Genomic DNA, 20,741 nt, shown 5'->3' with positions numbered 1-20,741 from the left:
AATTTACTTTAATACACATGGAAAAAAAGTATCGCAACGCCCCATATTTTTATAGTAGCAATATGTTACTATTAACTTGGGAACTGATCCAGACCTCGATTTAACTTAATGTCTAGATAATTGGATCGTCGGGGAATAATGAAATGGCAAATCTGAACACGAAAACAGTAGTTTATTCATAGATGAAAGCATGCACAACCGATTACTCCTTTTGTAGTTGTGATAACTATGGGAGTAAGACGTCAACAAGTACAGTCCTTTTTAACATCCTGGTGGGCTAAGGTATATCCTGGTGGGCCAAGGTATATCCTGGCGGGCCAGGAGTAGGATTATTTGACGTACTGAAATCATTAACGCCATGTGCATACTGTGACACTGTATTGCCATTCGCGAAGACTGGTCTTGTGTCAGAGGATGGTCATCCAAATGTGAGGTACAACAACCATATGTAGGATGTCATTGACGTAATCAGTCAGTTTATGTCTGATCATCATCACAAGAGTCACGTGCATTTTGCAGTCATATGCGAGACACCACACACATGTTGAACCCCCATCAACAACGGGTACACGCATCGCACGTGATGCTCCTCATGACGTTTCCTGTCATCGAGCTTGAGCACCAAACTAGTGCATATCTAAAATCCAGTATACAGTTATGTTGCTCCCGAAGGGTGAAAATAATCATGCAAACATAATATCTAAAATCAGTATGTGCATGATAATATCATGCAAACATAGGTGAATATAAAAGCTATATTGAAGTTGAAGTTTTCCTTTTGTACATGTTAGTAGCAGATGTAGTTGAACAAACCTTGCATAACACTGTCATCGTCATCTCTCTCAGCTGTCTCAGCAATTGGAATAAATGAAAGATAAACTTCAAACTGAAATGTATTTATTTGTCTCAAAGGTCAGACTCGATTATTTACAGACCGATGCCATTTAGCTGGAATATTGCAAACACTCACTTAAAAGACAAATTATTAAAAGGCAAATTATCAAAATATTTGTTTAGTACCCTGAGAATGTCGTCTATATAAATTTTATATTGCTTAATCTTAAGTTGCCGGTGTTGTTGACGGCGACGGAGGTAAAATTGAATATGACCTCCACGTCGTATTTCAGTGTAGCACGAGTGTATTTGAAATATCTACTAATCATTAATACTTAAATAATGTCTATAAATCTGAACTGTTACTGATTAATGCTATCAATCTACAAATTGTACATGTAATCATTCCAATGGATACGTATTAAGAAGATGTAACCTAATCGCCAGTACTGTCGCCGATCTAACCCACTCAGCCACCGCAGCTTCCACAAAAGCATTCCGAAGTGGCACCCCTGCCAATTACACTTGTCAGAGGGGGTACACTAAGTATGTAATGTAGACTACCAGCTGTCAGACTTCCATTTTTGTGAAAGCCGGGTGGCTCAGTGGGTTAGGTCGCTGACTTTGTGTGCTACCGATTAAGTGCCCTACAGAGAGTGGGTTCGAAGGCCAATTAGGACACAACCCTCAAAAGTACTAAATTTGTCCTTAACTGACAAAGTGTACTAACAAATATAACACATGTTACGTTTGACCACTTCCAAGAAGGCAATGTGTATATTTAAAACGAGTTGTTTCAAAACGTATCTAACAATCGCAAGCTGGTTAGATAGGCTTAAACCAACCAGTTGCAAGAAAAATTGTACCAGACAGGCATGAGTGTAGTAAATTGTTTCTTTTACACCCTAAACATCTCACTATTTTAACACCGAATGGACATATATTCTGCCTTTCCTCATGATTACATTGGCGCATTAATACATAACGCAGTGGTCGTTTGTGACGTCTTCCGGCCAACTGCTTACTGCTATAGCGAGACGCTCCGCACAAACATATGGCCATAGCTTTTGCATGATTAAGGCGGAGATGTAGGTTAAATAAATAAGAACCAAGAACATTTATTAAAACTCTAAATAAAAATTCGGTACAGACGTAAGTAAAAATGTCGAGGCTAATTTATCGATATTTACAACCGGGAAAGTAGTGTCAGACTTTAGATCGTCACCATGGAGTAGCCAATCACGGATCTGTATTTCGGTCTTACAAAAACGTTTCATGCTATTTATTTCACATGGCTTGCTCGTCAACAGATTTGTAAGAAGTAATAAAATACACCAATGAAACCTGATAACTAACTGCCCGCACCCCTTATTTTAAAGGTGTGGACATCCTTCTCAGCCAGACTAGGCTAAATGCTGGTGTATTTTCGGACAACTTATTGTCGGAAACACGATACGACAACAACGTACACTAGCTCATGTCTGGCTGACAAAGTGACGCGGATGAATACACCCACCATTGCTAAACCAGTAGCAGGTTGCCAGGGTCCCGACCCACAAAGCGAGCGTTCGTAGCGCTACGACATTCGTTAGCCTGCAGGACACTAAAGAATTACGACATGTCGTAACGTTACGAACGCTTTGTGATCGGGACAATGGACGTCGGCGACAATGGTAGCCTCAACGACAGTCTCTCATATACAAACTTGCACGCCTGTTTAGTACTATTTTTGTACTGATCGTGACTGGAGTAGGTTGCGGCATATATAATGATGTAATGCTGTCTAATTACTTGTACCCGTGAAAGTCCGGGTTGGAATTGATATTCAGTAACCCATGCTTATCGTGGAGGCGACTAACGCGATCGGATGGTCAGATTCGCTGACTTGGTTGACACATATGATCGTATCCAATTGCGCAGACAATCCAGTGATCAGCATCAAGAACATCGATCTACGCAATTGGGAGACGATGGCAACCGAGTGAGCGACCCTGACCACCGATCCTGTTAGTCGCCTCTTTCGGCAAGCATGAGTTGCTGATGACCATTCTAACCCGGATCTTCACGGGTGCGTCGGCTTCGTAAATCGATAAAGAGTCTGTAGCGGATGCAGATTTCAAACTGTTATTGTAGAAGGTGGTGACGTTATAAGGTATCGGTAAGAGCGAGTTTGCGTTTTAATCTTGTTTTCGATGAGTATCTCCGGGTGAATTGTCTGGTTCGATTATGTGTAGGCCGTCGTGTAGCTACACCATTTCTGCGTGTTTCGTTAGACTACAAACACAAACAGAGCTTTTGAAATAAAATATGTTCATAAAAAAAAATTTTATTAATACTGTTAAGCAGAGATTTTTTCAAGAAGCATCGACAATTCAAAATATTTAAATATCCACTCCCGCAAAATTCCAATTTCATCGTTATAACCAGGTACTCGCCATATACTCGGTCGGTCGGTAATAAGCGCCTTGTTGAAATAATATATATTCTCCCAATAACAATGATGTCAAAACCCATAGTCCGCACCTGTTGACGCTCATGGACATCCTTGGTCATGACAGCGTAAACATGACATTATCTACGATGCAAACATGACTAAATTATTAAGCACTATCATTGCAAAAATACAGGGGTGCTTAATAATCGTTTTCAACTGCTTATCGTAATAATGCACCATGTTTGATCATTTTTGCAATGATAGGTTTAAAATCACTGCGAAAATACAGGGGGTGCTTAATTAAGTTCTATGTGTATAGATAGTAAAATAGTTGTCATCCATAAAGTATTTACATAATTCCTTTCTTATGGATGAAACCCCTTTAATGCTGACATACTTTTCAATTCATTAATCTGTATAAATCTTCAGCTCTTGTCTCGTGGCACTTATTGCATATTTTTCAAAGTTTAAAAGTCCACGCATTGTTATTGTTTTACAGATTAAAGATGAAAATGCAGCAGAGAAGGTTCGGGTGAACCTGGACGCATTGTTATTATTATTATTATTATTAAATAGTTTATTTTAGGCCACAACTTTAAGGTATTAAGGCCTTCTAGGACTGCATGGTTTAAGAAAACAGCAAAAATCTTCACATCTTTACACGTGTTCATGTGAATTATACTTTGTTCTTACGTATTTTCAGCCTACGATGTATCACTGTATGTATATCCGGGATTACATTTCATTTTTTAGAATCATTATTGGGCGTTTGGTCCCAACCAGGATTCAGTTACCTCTTATTTTGTACAGCGCTAAGAAAATGACATTTGCTACAAGTGACCACTCTCCTAAAGGCGCTCTATTTTTCAAGTTTTACACACATGTCAGAGTGGTATGTGGTTTCGATAACGGTTTTGTGGAATCCGAGGTGTCTGAGTGGGTTAGAATGCTGGTGGCTGCTGATCAGGCGTCTTACTCTGATAGTCTGGGTTCGAATCCCGATGTCACACACAGTGGGGCGGTGGGGTAGCAAAGTGGTTACGGTTTTCACTCGTCACGCCAAGACCCATGTTCCCCACATGGGTTTCACTGGTGTGTCACGCCAAGACCCATGTTCGAGTCCCCACTATATAATATATAAAGGTTCATCACAGAATGGGTGATCGAGGCCGGACAATTTCACGTCAATGTTATCGCTTGTGTGCTATCGATGGACATGTGCTAAATGCATTTGATGGTTTTATTAAATCGCCAAAGACGGCGTTGCTGTGCCGGAAGTAAAAACTAGGTCTCTCTTGAAACTTTACGATTATATTGAATTTATACTTTTACTTAGAAATTAGTAATCCTGAACATGACGGCGTTAAACTTTACAGAAGTTTGACCACTTTCAAAAGTACACTGTGTTATTAAATGTATATTAATATAATAATATGAAGTTTAGAGTCACTTCTCAGAATTGTCAATATGGCGTTTTTTGAGGTATTTTGAAGCGATTATGTAAAATGTCTAATATAGCCATTCTCGTTTATCTATCATATAATATCATATATATGGACTTGGAGTAGATAATGGAAGTTTTTGACAGAAAAAGTTTTTTATAATAATTGCCGGTAAAGGAAATAGAGAGAGTTCACGCTGACTGAACAGTATTTCAGTTATAGCCCGGCCTGTACGTTAAATCTGGGAGGAAAACCCGGAGTATTCCCGGTATCCGACGTTAACAGTTAACAACTTTGAAACCCACGAGCACGGATATGGAGCTGAAATCGAGAACCATACAGCGACACGATCACAGGTTCCTTGTGTTCCTAAGGGACGCAACTCTGTACAACATACCTTTAGACCATTGAGCTGCTTGTGTGGTTCAGGCATGACAAACATATGGTAAAAACAACGTCATTGATCACGGTGTTGTTTTAGCACCACTTGCACCACTTTTGTCTCGTGACGAATATTAAAACCTAAAACAAGCTTTAAATAGTTGACATTTAATGGGTAGAAAACATTCATATCTTAGTTTGACATTGAAATGATCAATGATATATGCAACAATTTCGAGCGTTTGTAGATATGCCGTGTTTATCATCGTGTTTTGTCACTGACACAACCATCAGTCTGTTTTCATTATTCATATTCATAAGTGTTGACATGCTCGTTATTGTTAGTTTGTCAAGATACGCCAACTACATATTACGCAAGAATACTTTCTGTGAATAACGAAACCTGAAACCCAACAGATGCGTAAGCAATGTTCAGACATTTCCCAGGAAAAGCCATGCTTTTTTCAACCATTGTGACGTGGCTGATGTTACGCTGTTGTGGATGAAGTGAATAGAATTAGCTGTCACAGAGCTGTTCTGGGAAGTCGTGCGCAATGACTGTTACAAATCACTGGTGGGACAAGAAACATGTTACATTCAGTGTCAAGTCTGAGGACGGGGGAGGAGGGTTGGGATGGGGGGTGGGGGTGGTTTTGTTTGGGGTAATTATAATAGTTGATCGAGTACACCTTAAGTGGAAGTGCAAGACAACCGGGTTGCGGGAGAGTTGTGCACGTGTGTGTGCATGTGAATGTGCACGTGTTTGTGCATGTGAGTGTGCGTCCACGTGTGTGGGCCTGTTGTAGGCGCTATGAACGCCAGGCTAGTGATCCAGCGAGCTTAAGGTGCCGGCATCGAGCCCACCTGTGACCAGGTGTAAAAACCTTGGAATCAACTTTGTGTGCAGACTCTTTCAGTGTTGTCACAACCCCTAGTGTACAGTACACAACCCTGTGCACTTTAACGAACCCACGAATCCATTGGTAAATGACCAGATGGTGGCCACATGAATACGTGCAGACACCTAGTTGTGGGTACAGCAACGTGCAGTAAACTTGGACAAAGCTCTGTGACTGTGTCCCAGTCCTCCCAGCTGTGAATGGGTACCTCATAAGGATGGGAAAGCCAAATTAACTTGGTGCGCCTAAATGGCTGCAAGAGTTGTATGATCCCCAGGGAGTTGAAATTGAAAAATACTATGTGCCGTTGAGATTGACATCCTATGATCGAGGGAAAAACAAAGCGCCTTTGAGCAGCTGAGCTGAGGTGGATATTGGTGCTATACAAACATCATACAATAATTATAGTATGACCAGAAATTATTGAGAATTTTAGGAATATGTTTAATTGGATTTCTAATATAAACAACCTTGACCAGCTATCAAATGTTTGGTTTCATTCAAGGAGACAACTTTCTAGTATTTTCAATCCTCAGTATGGATGATTTAGAAAAGAGGAAGTTGATTTTAGAGTATTAGAACAAGGCCTTCAGCTAAAGTGATTTCTAGTAGAACAGGCATATCACTGTTTATCGTGTTTGGTATTATGGCATTGAGCACCAGGGAGGCGCAGGTAGGCAAGAGAAGACAACTTTTTTTTAATATATTTATTTTTTCTTTTTCTTTTTCATGTTAATCCTTTTGTTCACATGTATATAAAAACGGTCAAAAACTAAACATGTATATGAAGTGTTACATTTGTTTGTGAAGAGTTATCCCCTTTGTTTCTCATGCTGTTCACTTGCACAAATAGCAGAAGGAGGACCAGAAGCTAAAAAATTTGGCATTTTTAGTGATCCTCAGTATGGATGATTTAGTGCATCTGTACTGAAGTCTGAAGAGATATTGTTGACTTGAGCCCTTTGATATAGAAGTTGATTTTATTCAACCCATTTTGCCACCAATAGAGATATTAGAGTATTATAACAAGCATTTGACATCCCCAGATCAGCTAAAGTGATTTAAAGTAGTGTTCAGGCATCCATTTGTCCACTGTTTATCGTGTTTTTGAAAAATAGTTGATTTCACATGGATTATGGCAGTTAGACTACGCCATAGAAAAAACATTTCTTCTGACTGTCGGTGACAGTCATTCATTTTAGGCGGCTTTCAAAACAGTATTCTTCCATAGTTTCTAAAACAAACGAAGGAGTTTAGTGTCTGAAACTTTCAAGGCTTGATAGATCTCTTTTGGATTGATAGAGGAACTGTGGCTGCGTGTAAGGAGACAATTAGAACTGAGTTGCATGAATGGGTTGGCAGAAAAGTCGCGGTTCCATCACCGATCATGAAACCTGAACAAAAGGAGCGAAGGTTGAACTGGTGCTTACAGCATAGACATTTTAACTGGGACCATGTGATTTGCTCAGATAAAAGTTCTGTGTGGCTGTTTCCTAATACACTGAAATTCTGGACCAAACAAACTGAAAAACCTTCGTATCAGCGCCCAAAGTACAGTCCAAAATTTAACGTGTGGGGTGGCATATCTGTGTTAGGGGCAACGCCCCTCTGTGTATTTGAAGGGAATATGAACAGTGAGCAGTACACAGACATTCTCGAGGGACATTTACTTCCATCTGCTCACGTGTTCTATGGAAAAAAATTTATCTTCCAGCAGGACAACGACCCAAAACATCGTTCAAAGCATTCACAGGCTTGGTTTCGGACCCAAAATATGACATTATTATATTGGCCAAGCTATAGCCCTGACCTAAATCCAATAGAAAATGTTTGGGGACTTATGAAGGAAAGTGTCAATAAGAAAAATCTGACAAAGTTTGCTGAAATGAAAGAAGAGGTGGTCCGATATTGGGACAGCATGGACCACGACTTTCTAACTTCTTTGATCAGTAGTATGCCCCGCCCCGTTGAAGCCTGCATTGCTGCCCATGGTGACTTGACAAAATACTAACTGTTCACCTGTCTTTGAATCTGGAGTTATGTTCTGCTAATATTCACATTAATACGTGAGTAATGAGTGAAAAAAATATAAAACATTACAATCTTTAACTTAATAATTTCTGGTTGTACTGTATAAACAACAAATAATGTCGGTGTGTGCATATGAGTTTGTCTGTGTGTGCATGTGTGCGTGCGCACGCGTGTCTATCTCTGTGTGTCTGAATGGATGGATGGGTGGATGCCTATATTTTCACTTTCACTAATTCATGTGGAGAAATATTTTCAACAAATATAAACAATTATTGAACGCGAATTTCATATTCACGAAATAACTTCCTAAATAAATGCTACTAAAGGACAAATCCGTTCTTCGTGATTCGTTCTGTGACACATCTCGACATAACTCAATCTGGAACGACATTACTGAATCAGTTCGGGAACTATCACCACTCAGTAGCATCTACACGTATCATATTATTGTCTATGCAAATACAATCGACATTTCCATAATCAAAGATACCTCCTCAGATCAGATTTCGAGAACGATTCCGAAACCATAGCATGTGTTTATAAATAACCATGACATTGGAGGATAAACCTTCTGGATCATGATAAAGATAGTGTGTTTGATATTGGTCCTAAAGCTCACGTGAAAACATTGAGACAGCTCATATAACGCATGAGTCTAAATTGACGCAGGGATCCACATCAATTACCTGCAGAATTTGTGTTTATCAACATTTATTATTCTCTTATTTATTATTAAACTTACAGAGAAACGTACATATTGAGTTTATGAGTATTGAGGTTTATGTGTGAATAAATCAGTGAGTCTCATGGTTCCTTTGTATAAATCCGCCTTCTACTTGTTCAGCCTAGTGACTGATTCTTGCGGTAAACTATGTGAACCTATGATCACTGGTTCTTTGCATGAAGGTCCCAATCACATAGTTAATGCTACCTCCCTAGCTTGCATGTCGCCACGGCTTAGCGCCCTTGTTCAGTGTAGGATTACATGGACACCTACCTGCACAACAACAGCTGTATTTTGATGTATGACGTGATAACGATAGCTGCCAATTGACGGTGCCTCGTCCGACAGATATCCGGGTACGTGGTAGATGGAACACAATTGAACTCCTCCCCATGTTGAAGCCCCGCCCATTTCCCCTCCTCCTCGTCAGTGAATAAGGATCTACCCGCTTGAGTAGTTTCTCAACAAAACAGCACCCACTCTCCAAATCCGGCTTTCAGTCTTAAAATAGCAACTTTAACAAAAGTCAACAATCATATATGATAATTTGGTAATGGTAACCAGTAACAAAATACCACTGAGTTGAAAAGAGAGGCCGCCAATGAGTTGCGAACATGACGTCATTGTGAAGACTTCAAGGAATTGATTGATAGAGTATGTGGGAGTGTACATTGGTATATATAGACCATCCATCGCCATCCCAACCCAACCAGAGTCTTCAGTCTTGGCATAGCTGACTTTAAGAAGCACTTCACGAAGAGATCTCACCACAGGTAGGCGACATTATGTAACATATACAACTATTTAACTGAACCTGTGATAAAACTTCAGGATCATGATGTAGATAGTGTTGTTGGTATTGGTCCTGACGCTAACATGAAACTCTGAGACAGCTCCTCCAATAACATATTGGGCTAAAATGACGATCAACATGAATTACCTGCACAGTATTTTAAACTCTGTATATTATCATTTATTATTCTCGTTTAAACTTATAGAGAAACATGAATATGAGTATGTGAGCACTGTGGTTTATGTGTGAATAAATCAGAATTCAGCACACCATCCAGAACTCAATGAACGAAATGTATCAAAACTACATTTGCCTCGTAAATTTGAGCAAGCTAGGTAGAGCCTAGGTAAGTTAGGTAGAGCCTAGGTAAGCTAGGTAGAGCCTAGGTAAGCCTCAAATCACAAATATGTCGCTCCTATATATTGACAGCAAGCCTCGAGAAATTGCCAAATCCAGAAATTTCTCGAACGATCAAGTCTTCCCTTGCCATGGACACAAAGGCATACAATTCTAGTACAAAACCATCTTGAAAGCTCACTGGCTGTTGTTGACTGCTGTTTAAATCTGGTCACGACAGAACTTGGTATTTTTGACATGGTGTTCATCTCTAGGAGTAACATCCACACACGAATATGACGTTGGGTAGCCCAGTGAATAAGGTGTTATCTCGTCACGCCAATGGTTGGGGTTCGTTTCTCAACGTTTGATTCTCAACATAGGTACAATGTGTGAAGGACATACTTTCTCTTACTTTCTCTTAGGTAGCTGTTCACTTTTTCAGCGAAAACATCTTGACTTCATATTGTGTTGTCAATGTCGATGATGGCAACAATGAAGTGGACAACTCCTGTGTTGCTGTTGTCCCTTGCACTGTTCATCAACAATGGAGGGTGTCAAGGAATGTCACCAAGTGAGTTCTCATTCGTTTAGATGCCATGGAATGTTAGTGCTCTTTTAGCTCCTATTGTCTTTAGTCTTTTGTTCTCGAAAGTCCTTTGTTCCCGGAAGCTGCTGTGTCAGAACAGACTGAAACCTTAGGAATATCAATTTGATCAGTCTCAAATGAGAGACAAATAGCGTAATATCAAAACCTGGCTTATGCGCCGAAACAAATTCCACAGGTCGGTATTATATGAATAGATCACTGAAAATCAGCGATGACACCCGGTGTTCATGAGATATTTATCTGCTACCAAAACGGTTTATTTATATTTGAGGGGACATCTTGATAAAAGTAAAAGTCGTGCGTTGCCCAATTTAGGGAGAAATATTAAACAGTCCCATTAACGATGACGACTGGAGCCTTCAGAGCACCCATGTAAATGATTCGTGAGAAGTAATGTTCTATCCATTCATATTTCTGAATATTTTTTCCAAAGGGTGCAAGAACCTGCTCGACGTTGTTGCCGTTGTTGACGGGTCCGACAGTATCATTGATGGCGATTTTCTCAAACTAAAGGATGTCCTAATAAAAATATCAGAAACTCTCGGTCTGAAAAGTACCGGACCGATGTTTGGGGTTGTTGTGTATAGCTCGACTGTTTCTGCAACTGCCCCACTTACCAGTAATCAAAAAACGCTGAAGTCACAAATCCTTAGGTTTGTCCACCCAAAGGACGGGACAGCCACCCACCTTGGTATTCAGAGTATGACTTCGATGATGCGAACACAGGGCCGGGATGATGTTCCTCAAGTCGGCATCGTCATAACCGACGGGCGATCTAAGAAGCCTGCAGAAACCCAAACAGCTGCAGCGGCTGCCAGAAACGCAGGTATCAAAATGTTTGCTGTCGGGGTCGGACATTCCATCAACCAAACAGAACTTCAAGGCATCGCCTCTGTGCCGGAAAATGTCTTGGAGCTGAAGAATTTTGATGAACTTCTAAACAGCGTTTTATCCCTTGTTCAGAAAGTCTGCAAAGGTAAGTACCAACAACGCTCTCTTTCCACTTCAAGTTTTCAGTAAATTCGAAAATATTTTACAAACACTGTGCTTGATAATTTCGGTAAGACAATCTTTAACAGTATTTTGAGGGTATATCCTACAGAAATATATAATTACAAGTCCACACGTTGACAATGTGTTATGTAACCATAACACATTTGGCTCTTAGACAAAGACGTAAATAAGAATATTGTTTCAGTTGACGGTAATTGGTCTGAGTGGAATGTTACAACCGGGAGTTGTTCCGTTTCTTGTGGAGGGGGATCAAGAACCATCACTAGGACCAGGACCTGCACCAACCCACCTCCCAGTAACGGTGGACTGGATTGTCAAGGCTCGAACACAGAGACGGTTTCAGAGGCATGCAACGATGGTGGATGTCCAGGTAAGGTTCTATTCAGCTTGACACCATGTATGTAAGACGAAACACATGTACTGAATCATATGAATATTGACGTACACCATCATTAATCAAGGATTATAAACATACGTTTATCTTTTAGACAATGACGCGAAAAATATGTTGTTACAGTGAACGGAAACTGGAGTGAATGGGTGGAAACTTCAACTGCGTGTTCCGTATCTTGTGGAGGGGGATCAAGAACCATCACTAGGACCAGGACCTGCACCAACCCACCTCCCAGTAACGGTGGACTGGATTGTCAAGGCTCGAACACAGAGACGGTTTCAGAGGCATGCAACGATGGTGGATGTCCAGGTAAGGTTCTATTCAGCTTGACACCATGTATGTAAGACGAAACACATGTACTGAATCATATGAATATTGACGTACACCATCATTAATCAAGGATTATAAACATACGTTTATCTTTTAGACAATGACGCGAAAAATATGTTGTTACAGTGAACGGAAACTGGAGTGAATGGGTGGAAACTTCAACCCCGTGTTCCGTATCTTGTGGAGGGGGATCAAGAACCATCACTAGGACCAGGACCTGCACCAACCCACCTCCCAGTAACGGTGGACTGGATTGTCAAGGCTCGAACACAGAGACGGTTTCAGAGGCATGCAACGATGGTGGATGTCCAGGTAAGGTTCTATTCAGCTTGACACCATGTATGTAAGACGAAACACATGTACTGAATCATATGAATATTGGCGTACACCATCATTAATCAAGGATTATAAACATACGTTTATCTTTTAGACAATGACGCGAAAAATATGTTGTTACAGTGAACGGAAACTGGAGTGAATGGGTGGAAACTTCAACCCCGTGTTCCGTATCTTGTGGAGGGGATCAAGAACCATCACTAGGACCAGGACCTGCACCAACCCACCTCCCAGTAACGGTGGACTGGATTGTCAAGGCTCGAACACAGAGACGGTTTCGAGGCATGCAACGATGGTGGATGTCCAGGTAAGGTTCTATTCAGCTTGACACCATGTATGTAAGACGAAACACATGTACTGAATCATATGAATATTGACGTACACCATCATTAATCAAGGATTATAAACATACGTTTATCTTTTAGACAATGACGCGAAAAATATGTTGTTACAGTGAACGGAAACTGGAGTGAATGGAAGGAAACTTCAACCCCGTGTTCCGTATCTTGTGGAGGGGGATCAAGAACCATCACTAGGACCAGGACCTGCACCAACCCACCTCCCAGTAACAGTGGACTGGATTGTCAAGGCTCGAACACAGAGACGGTTTCAGAGGCATGCGACGCTGCTGGCTGTCCAGGTAAGGTTCTATTCAGCTCGAAGTCATCCGTTGAGAGAGTGAACTATGAATAGTTGGTAGCATCTGTGTCATCTGATTATGTGTCATCGAGGCTGGACACAGCTGGTCTTGGAAATATATCGGGTCTACCTTGGCACTCCCAACAGGGGAGTACAACAACATCCAAACACACGCTTGTTTGTAATTCAACATTCAGTCCTTCTGTATTCAACCTAGCATGTATCTATAATGTTAAGGATTACATCCCTGACCAAAAGTCGTGATCATTAACTTCAAGGATTTTACAAAAGTATATTGTGACGATCTAACCAAAACATTTATCCCCAAAGTGAAAGTCATCTATAGTTAAAAATTAACAGATCATGCAAGAACTTATTACTTTCGTGAGCGGTGTGTCTTGTAAAGGGTTTAAGTGTGGCCATTATCAATCAACGCCAATTAAATTCTCACCTTTTTGTATGGTGCGCTTGTTCCTCAGTTCCAGGTGACCTGTGTGATGGCTGTGTTTATGATAACGGTATCGGGTACATGCCTTACCCCTTGGACTGTTCGAAATACGTACAGTGTTTGAAGAACACTTATTACATCATGCCTTGTGCCCCTGGAACGCTCTGGGATCAGAACCTCCTCAGCTGTCAACTTGCAAGTTCTGTTTCATGCAGTTTCTCATTTCCAGGTAATTTGATGTTCAAGTGCTTGCGCCCCTTAACTGTGTCAGGATCCGCTTTCCGTGGATTAGACCCGGTTACGATCCCCACTTTTACTGAATATAGAACATGAGAGGCCTGACTCAGTTACGTTCCCCTTACAAAACCCACCCCTTTACAAAACCCACCCCCTTACAAAACCCACCCGCGCAGTTACACCAAGGTGTCCCTGCAGTTTATTCAGTATCTCACATGCCTGTTACCATATGTGCACGAATCTTGTCCTCTTCTTAGGCCCGTGAAGATCTGGGTTAGAATTGGCTTTCAGGAACCAATGCCTTGCTGAAGAATCTCATGACGATCAGGGGTGTCCGATTTGTCAAGGGTTTACCCCTAAAGCAAGGGAAAGTCGTCATGCGGACTTCCTCTTCTATACAAACTTGGTTGGGTTGGGTGGGGGTAGGGGGCTGGACGGACACGTGAAGATCCGGGTTAGAATATTGATCTTCAGCAACCCATGCTTGTCGTAAGAGGCGACAAACGGGATCGGATTGTCAGGCTCGCTGACTTGGTTGACACATGTCATCGTTTCCCAATTGCGTAAATTGATGGTGATGATGTTGATCACTGGATTGTCTGGTCCAGACTCGATTATTTACAGACCGCTACCATATAGCTGGAATATTGCTGAGTGTGGCGTTAAACAAAACACAAACAAACAATCAACCTCCTCATAAAATTACGATAGGCAGTAATCGTGAATGAGAAACGTAATCCATTTGAGGTAGCAAACACAATTTAAGAAATATACTAAATACCTCGACGTAAAGCCATTCTCACCGATATGATTCACAAGTCAGATATTCCTGATGTCCACACCATTGTTGTAGCGCCTACAACAGTTGGTTCCATGTGTCGTTGTGACACCGTGGATGTTTCCGTTCCTGGTAAGTATTTCCTCTTGCCAGCTCAGCCAGGAACCTTGGAGTCACATTTGACTCCCAACTAACTATGGAGGCCCACGTCAGCAATATCTCCAGAACTTGCTTTTTCATCCTAAGGAACATCAGTTGTATCAGAAAACACCTTACCACCAGTGCTACTATAACCCTCATTATCTCTCTCGTCATCTCACGTCTTGATTACTGTAACTGCCTCTTGATTAACGCTCCCAAATCTGATCAACAGATTTCAGCATGTTCAAGACCAAGTCTCTCCTTGTTGTCCCAAATACAAACACTGTCCGCTACGGTCACAGATCATTTGCATATGCCGCAGCAACTGAGTGGAATAATCTGCCCCAAGAACTCAAAGACTCTCAAACGTTGTCATCCTTTAAATCCTTACTAGAACTTAATAATCATCAAACCATGTTTGTGCGCTTTGAGCATCCTTATGTTTGGGAATAGCGCTATATAAATGCACTATTATTATTAGTAGTAGTAGTAGTATTTACAATACATATGGATGTTACTCATTTTGACATCTATCAACATTTCAATATTTTAAAATAAGTGTTATAAGCGGTGGTAGACGAGTGGCGAGTGACTATGCTTTTATCACTACCCCAGCTTCACACATTGTGCCCACGTGGGGAATCGAATCCTTGTCTTCGGCGTGACGAGCGAACGCTTAAACCACTAGGCTACCTCACAGTCCCCCCCACCCAACCCGAAAGAGAGATATATAAAACAAAAGAGTTTCCCCAGACTGAGTAGCTTTTCTAAAAGCGGCATCAAACTAAACACACTCACTCACTCACTCAGTGTGGTCTTTCTTCAGCTATATTTCTGAAAATTCGCTTCCGAAGAAATGATACTCAGTCAGTGGAAAATATTTCTTTTATACTTTCGCCTTCCCTCTTTCTGGCTGGGTGAGTTTGGCCTGAGGTTACAAAATGATATGGATTGTCTCAGGGTGTGCCACGTTCAGACTATAATGATGAACAGCGTGTCGGTGAGGAAGCCACTCTGATGTAGTCTTTCACGTTACAGAGACTACAACAACAACAGCAGCAGCAGCAACTACTTCCAAGTGTAGGGAGGTCGCCGGAAACAAGGCTCGTTACGACGAGTTCGTGAGTGGTCACGGTTGGGTGAACAGACCCTGTCCTCCGGGAACCGAGTTCCGTCTTCCGTGTGATTGTGTACTGGCCAAAGTCACTGTAGCACCTGTGCAGGTGAGTCAATCTGAGAAAACTATTTTCTACAAATATTAAAATCACTCCAGGCAACAACTCACAGTAACTAGTTGAACATGATCACGTGTTCAAGTCCACTATAGTTTGTGTTTATTAAGTTGTCGACTTGTCGAAACCAACCAGTATGACGTCAAAATGCTTTAAATTACCAGTAAACCTGTTAAGTCAACGAATGCAAATTAAGGTATGACATTATCATTTCAAACCCGGATACAGGACAATCACTAGTATATTATGGTATTGCATTACAGCTAATCCGGTGTGCCAACCGGAAGTGTACCTCCCTTGCGACAATGACCTCGAAGACCACTCCGGAAACCACATCCACATACAGAATGAGGGCGTCAACATCACCGACGGCGTTGCCGTCTTCACTCGCGACTCCGGCCTCCGAATTCTGCGTTTCTCCAACGTTGACTTCGGCAGCACCCTTGTAATATCCTTCTTACTTCGGAGGGGTGGAGAGAGCAAAAGAGCACAGGCTATCGTCAGCAACGCAGACTGTGGTCGACAGGGGAGCATCTACATCACACAGACATCGTCGACGGTTCAGTTCACTGTATTGACCAAAAATACCCAAAACTGTAACATCACGCTGCCATACCAAGTAAGTACACTGCGTTCTTACATTGTAGTAGGTTTTGTTTTACGCCGATTTTAGCATTCTACTACTGTTCAAGGCGGCGTTAAAATCTAAATGTAAAATTGATCTTTGATTGTGATGGAATGGTATTGTCCTCTTCCAGTTTGTCGCGGGTCCCAGGGGCCGGTCAATGACTGCCTGCAGTCTGACCGTTGACGGGGGTTACATGACAGCCACAGTTGGTGCCAAGACGAGAACCATTTCCTGTCCAGGTAAACTATTTCAATCACAGACAAACCACCAATGTTTCTTATATGTCGATTTCCTTACTGAAAAAGAAGCAACCCAGTAAATCTGAAGCATTCAGTGTGAAACAAAAACGAAAGAAAATAAGAATTAAAAATATAATAAATGTTTTCCAATCAATAATTGTATTATATGATTAAGTAGATTTATCAGAACATACATACTGCTACAAAGTAATTAAAATGCAGTGCAGAATATAATGACTCTGGTAAAACTCCGTGATGATAAGAAACATTGTAATTATCTAATGATCACTTTGTTTTTGGTCCAGGTGACATTGCCAGGAGTCATTGCGCCATGCAGGTGGGACGGGGGACAGGCTATGACGACTTTACAGGTGAACTAGACGAGGTGAGGATACAGTCGGCAGCTTGTTTCTTTCATGTCAATCTGGTGCTTAAAGCGATCGTTCGTCACGCAGAAGGCCCGGGTTCGATTCCCCACATGGGGACAATGTGTGAAGTCCATTTCTGGTGTCTTCCGCCGTGATATTTCAGCTGCCCCCCAAACGTGATATTGCTAGAATGTTGCAAAAGCGGCTTAAACCCAACTCGCTCACTCTTTTCGTAAAGCTCTCAAACAATTTCTTATTCCACACATTAACTTTTAGGGCCGCTTCACAAACCATCCTGGTTGATACTACGCCATAAAATCACTGTACGTCGCCAACAAGCTGGGGCTTACTGGAGGCGTTACTACTGCATATACCACCTCATTGAAACCAGCATGGCAAGTCGTATATTGGGGGGAGTTGTAGGGTAGCCTTATCTTTAAAGCATTCGCTCGTCATGGCAAAGACCCGGGTTCCATTCTCGACATGGGTTTACTGTGTGAAGCCCATTTATTATTATTTATTATTATTTATTTTATATTATAGTATATTTTTGATATAGCTCACATATCCACTCCTGGGAGTATATATACAACTCTTGCTGCCACTAGGCGCACCGAGTTATTGTTGCTTTCTCATCCTAACGAGGTACCCATTCACAGCTGGGTGGACTGGGACACATAGTCACAGTACTTTGTCCAAGTTTACTGCACGTTGCTGTACCCGCAACTAGGTGTTTGTACGTATTCATGTGGCCACCATCTGGTCATATACCAACGGATTAGTGGATTCTATTAATTGCGCAGGGCTGTGTACTGTACACTGGGGGTTGTGACAACACGGAAAGAGTCTGCACACAAAGTTGACTCTAAGGTTTTCACAGGTCAAAGGTGGGCTCGATCCCGGCTCCTCAATCTCGCTGGATCATAAGCCTGGCGCCTTAGCCAGCACGCCCACCGCGACCCGCATTTCTGGTGATATTGCTGGATTATTGCTAAAAGCGGCGCATACTCACTTATGCATTGGTAACAGACACCACAAATAGAATAGCTGGAGAACGTGTTTTCTGAGACGGAAAACTATTTATCATCCGAAACTGTGGTCCACAGGAGCTTGTATGAGATCAAATGACATCTCCTAGGAGATATCGCTATGACAGTAGTTTTTGTACAATGTCCTGACGTCATAAATTACATGACTCACAATGCTATGACATCATAAACTTGATGACGTCACAATGTTATGACATCGCTGCACTGCAAGTCTAATGGCAGTACCGTGTTCAAAGATGTACATTTTTCACTGAAAACTAATGAAGAGTGATTTTAGTGATAAATAGAATCTCACCCTCGTGTCTTCTGATATCAAATATATCAACACTCGTTGATAAAAATAAACAATATCCTCGGTTATTTGTAACTTTATCAACTTGTAGTGATATATTTGATATCAAAAGACACTCGGGTGAGATTCTTTATATATTTTTGATAATTGTGGTTTGATCTCGCTTTTTCCATTCCGACATACAATTGATGAGTAGGTAGCTGAGATCTTCGTTGACATATGGTAAAACATAGTACCCATTTGTAGTAGTTGTAGTAGTAGTGAAGTAGGAGTAGTAGTAGTAGTAGCAGCAGTGAGGTGAGGTGAGGTGAAATTAAATTGGGTTTAATGTCGTGCTTGAGAATATTTCGCTCATATGACGACGTGCATGCGTGTGGTCCTGTGCTCAAAGCTCAGGTCACAAATCGGTGAAGTTAAGCAGCGTCGAGCTCGGAGAGTCCTTGGATGGGTGACCGTGTTTGGCAGTTTGACTCCTGAGAGTTTCTAGGACTTGAGTCCTGCCCCACAACGAAGCACAAGTGACACATGTGGTCTCACCTTAGGCAAGTGAGTTTGTTCAAAATTGTCTCTGTTCACCCAGCAGGAAAATGGGTACCCGGTTGAAAAAGTCATATGACTATAACCTTCTAGCGCCTAACAGGCAGCTTGGGTTATCCGGGGTAATAATGTGCTGTGCCTTGATTGTTAGCGCTATGAGCATACCTAGTGTGGAGTTTGGCGCTATATAAATGGACACATTATTATTATTATTATTATGATGATGATGATATGATGATGATGTGTATGTGCGGCTGCTTGTACTAGCCCAGACTGAAGCTGGTTATATAGTGCTAGCCCACTGAGATACCATACCGCAGTGAAGCATGAATGCCCCACTCAGACACATTATACTGACTCCGAGCCGACCAGTCCTTGTTGTACCCATTAATGCCGAGCACCAGGCAGGGACCAACACGTACCATATTTTAACGTCTTTTGGTATGACGCGGTCGGGGATCGAACCCGCGACCTTCCGCTCTCCGGGCGGACGCTCTAACCACTACATCACGGAGGCGCAGTACGAGACGTAGTGGCGGTAGTTGTAGTATCAGCATTAGTACTAGAAGTCGTGGTGGTAGTAGTAGTAGTTGTAGTAGTAGTAGCAGTAGTAGTAGTAGTAGTAGCAGCAGCAGCAGCAGTAGTAGTAGTATTAGCAGTAATTGTGTGGTGGTGGTGGTGGTGGTGGTGGTGGTGGTGGTGGTAGTAGTAGTAGTAGTGGTGGTGGTAGCAGCAGTAGTAGTAGCAGCAGCAGTAGTAGTAGTAGTGGTAGTAGTAGTAGTGGTGGTGGTGGTGGTAGTAGTAGTAGCAGCAGCAGTAGTAGTAGTAGTAGTGGAGTAGTAGTAGGAGTAGCAGCAGTAGCAGTAGTTGTATGTTAGTAGTAGTAGTGGTGGTGGTGGTAGTAGTAGTGTTAGTAGTAGTAGTAGTAGTAGTAGTAGTAGTAGTAGTAGTAGTAGTAGTAGTAGTAGTAGCAGCAGTAGTAGTAGTAGTGGTGGTGGTAGCAGCAGTAGTAGAAGTAGTAGTGATGGTGGTGGTAGTATTAGTAGTTGTAGTAGTACTGGTAGCAGCAGTAGTAGTAACAGCAGCAGCAGTAGTAGTGGTAGTGGCAACAGTAGTACCAGTAATAGTTGGAGGAGGGAGAGTACGGGGAGAGGAGCAGTTACAGTTGCCATCCTGAAACACATAAACACACTAATATACAATGAAAGATACATCATTCACTAGACAGTGTATATGTACACACCTGGCTGTATAATCCACTAGAATATATGTTCTCTTTCTTCACAGTTCACCGTGTCCATGTGCCGCCCTGATGTGCTGACCTAGTTGCGACACTTCGACGACACTTCAACATCTCGACACTTCAACATTTCGAACCCAAAGCGCTTTCAACACAAGCTTGCCAGAAATAGCCTTTATTACAAGCATTTTTATATAAGTGAAAATAAATTATGAAACATGAGTGTGTGTGAAACTCCAGGAACCTTTTGTATTGAGGTTCTACCATTTACTCGGATGTGACGATATAGTTTACCGTATAGATATATAAGATGCTGATTATGATGTATTTGATCAATAAAATGCTATGCTACTAA

At 41.6% G+C, this 20,741-nt stretch overlaps 1 protein-coding gene across 1 annotated transcript; it reads left to right on the top strand.

Moving 5' to 3' along the window:
- The first annotated feature begins 9,391 nt into the window (after positions 1–9,391).
- On the top strand, positions 9,392–20,741 carry LOC124278370 (protein PIF-like). Its single transcript, XM_046714089.1, has 14 exons — positions 9,392–9,518; positions 10,320–10,448; positions 10,918–11,460; positions 11,683–11,868; positions 12,016–12,201; positions 12,349–12,534; positions 13,677–13,874; positions 14,736–14,792; positions 15,840–16,024; positions 16,129–16,133; positions 16,262–16,652; positions 16,792–16,900; positions 17,206–17,285; positions 20,434–20,741. Exons 2-14 carry the CDS (start codon positions 10,352–10,354, stop codon positions 20,470–20,472), a joined length of 2,262 nt encoding a protein of 753 aa, XP_046570045.1. The 5' UTR covers positions 9,392–9,518; positions 10,320–10,351; the 3' UTR covers positions 20,473–20,741.

The sequence above is a fragment of the Haliotis rubra genome, unplaced genomic scaffold, assembly GCF_003918875.1.
Source record: "Haliotis rubra isolate DU_JTF1 unplaced genomic scaffold, ASM391887v1 Scf2359, whole genome shotgun sequence".
Lineage (NCBI taxonomy): Eukaryota > Metazoa > Mollusca > Gastropoda > Lepetellida > Haliotidae > Haliotis > Haliotis rubra.
The sequence above is the reverse complement of the archived record's forward strand: the minus strand, read 5'-3'. Positions and strand labels throughout refer to the sequence as shown.